General features: G+C 34.4%; 1 protein-coding gene and 1 long non-coding RNA gene across 2 annotated transcripts in view; one reads left to right on the forward strand and one right to left on the reverse strand.

Moving 5' to 3' along the window:
* The window catches only part of LOC111087833, a 15,473-nt gene that overhangs the window by 7,052 nt on the left and 7,138 nt on the right, over positions 1–1,283 (forward strand). The window lies entirely within an intron of this gene.
* Positions 855–1,283, reverse strand: part of LOC106467714 (programmed cell death protein 4-like) — a 19,430-nt gene continuing 19,001 nt past the window's right edge. Inside the window, exon 9 of the mRNA XM_022395904.1 lies at positions 855–1,043. Coding sequence (XP_022251612.1) covers positions 870–1,043 — 174 coding nt within the window. The 3' untranslated portion in view covers positions 855–869. The remainder of the gene's footprint in view (positions 1,044–1,283) is intronic.

The following is a 1,283-nucleotide window of genomic DNA, read 5'->3' on the forward strand; positions in this document are numbered from 1 at the left end:
ACATTTGGAATATTGTGTTCAGTCTTGGGCTCCTTACCTTAGGAAAGACATTAAATTGTTGGAAAGGGTTCAGAGAAGGGTTACTGGGATGGAGTGTTTGTCATACGAGGAGAGACTGAGATCTTTGAAACTGTCTTCTCTTGAAAAAAGGAGAGTTAGGTGGTATCTGATTGAGGTGTTTGAGATTGAAAAGAGAATTGATAATGTTGATTCATCATCTTTTTTCATATTTAACAGTGAGAATAGTAGGACTAGGGGACACAAATATAAATTCTGGCAAGGTAGGAGTCATCTTTAGCTAAGACAGTTTCATTTTTCTAACAGGGTGGTTGGCCTTTGGAATGGGTTGCCTTCAGATATTGTAGAGGCAGTGAGTTTAAGAAAAAGCTTGATAATTATGTGAATGATAAGGGCTGACTTTAAGATTTATTTTTTAATTATTTTAATTTAGATTAGAGGATGGAACAGCTGAAATGGACCAATAGGTCCCATGTTGTCCCAAAACATTACGTTATGTTAGCAGTTAAAATAAAACAAAGTGCAAAAAAAAGAGCATAGGCATGCATAAAAAGATGAAAGCTTCTGCAGTTCATTATGCTGTAAGACAAAGCTAACTGTAAGCAATCTGTGTAATAGTTTATGGCTCTTTATCATGGTATTAGAAGCCAAATTATGGCATGGTTTAATCTCCCACACACACATACAATAGAGTTTTGTAATCATTGTTAGTTGGAGGTATATAATTCTAAAGCTGACTCCAGTTTTTTCTTAGTTTCTTTCTACAAAATTAGAAACATAAGACATTACATAAAATGACGTATTCTGTATTACCTACAGTATATATGCTCAATGTTCAAGTTATACGAGTTTTATACACATATTAATAGTATGTTTAACGTGCTGCTTTTTAAACAATCAATTTTCAAACTTACTCGTTTCATCTGATCTGGTGTTACTATGACACTAGCAGCCAAAGACTTCAAAAGTTTGCATATCAGGTCCATGGCACGTTCTCCCATATCTTCAATAACCATTACCACAGCCTGAATAAATACAAAACAATAACATTTAATGATTGAATAGAGTTGTTTAAACATTTGTTTAACAAGTAAAAGCTTGGAATGGTCTATTCTTTCATTGGGAGGGGTCTGTGAGCCAGATTAGTTTCAGAGAATTCCACTCCTCATCAGTGACCCTGGACACTACCACCAATGAAATATTAGACCAAATCAAGCCTTTATAGTAGTTATGTATCGAAAATCGAACTGGTGTATTTAAGTGTT

Source organism: Limulus polyphemus, unplaced genomic scaffold (genome assembly GCF_000517525.1).
Source record: "Limulus polyphemus unplaced genomic scaffold, Limulus_polyphemus-2.1.2 Scaffold2715, whole genome shotgun sequence".
Lineage (NCBI taxonomy): Eukaryota > Metazoa > Arthropoda > Merostomata > Xiphosura > Limulidae > Limulus > Limulus polyphemus.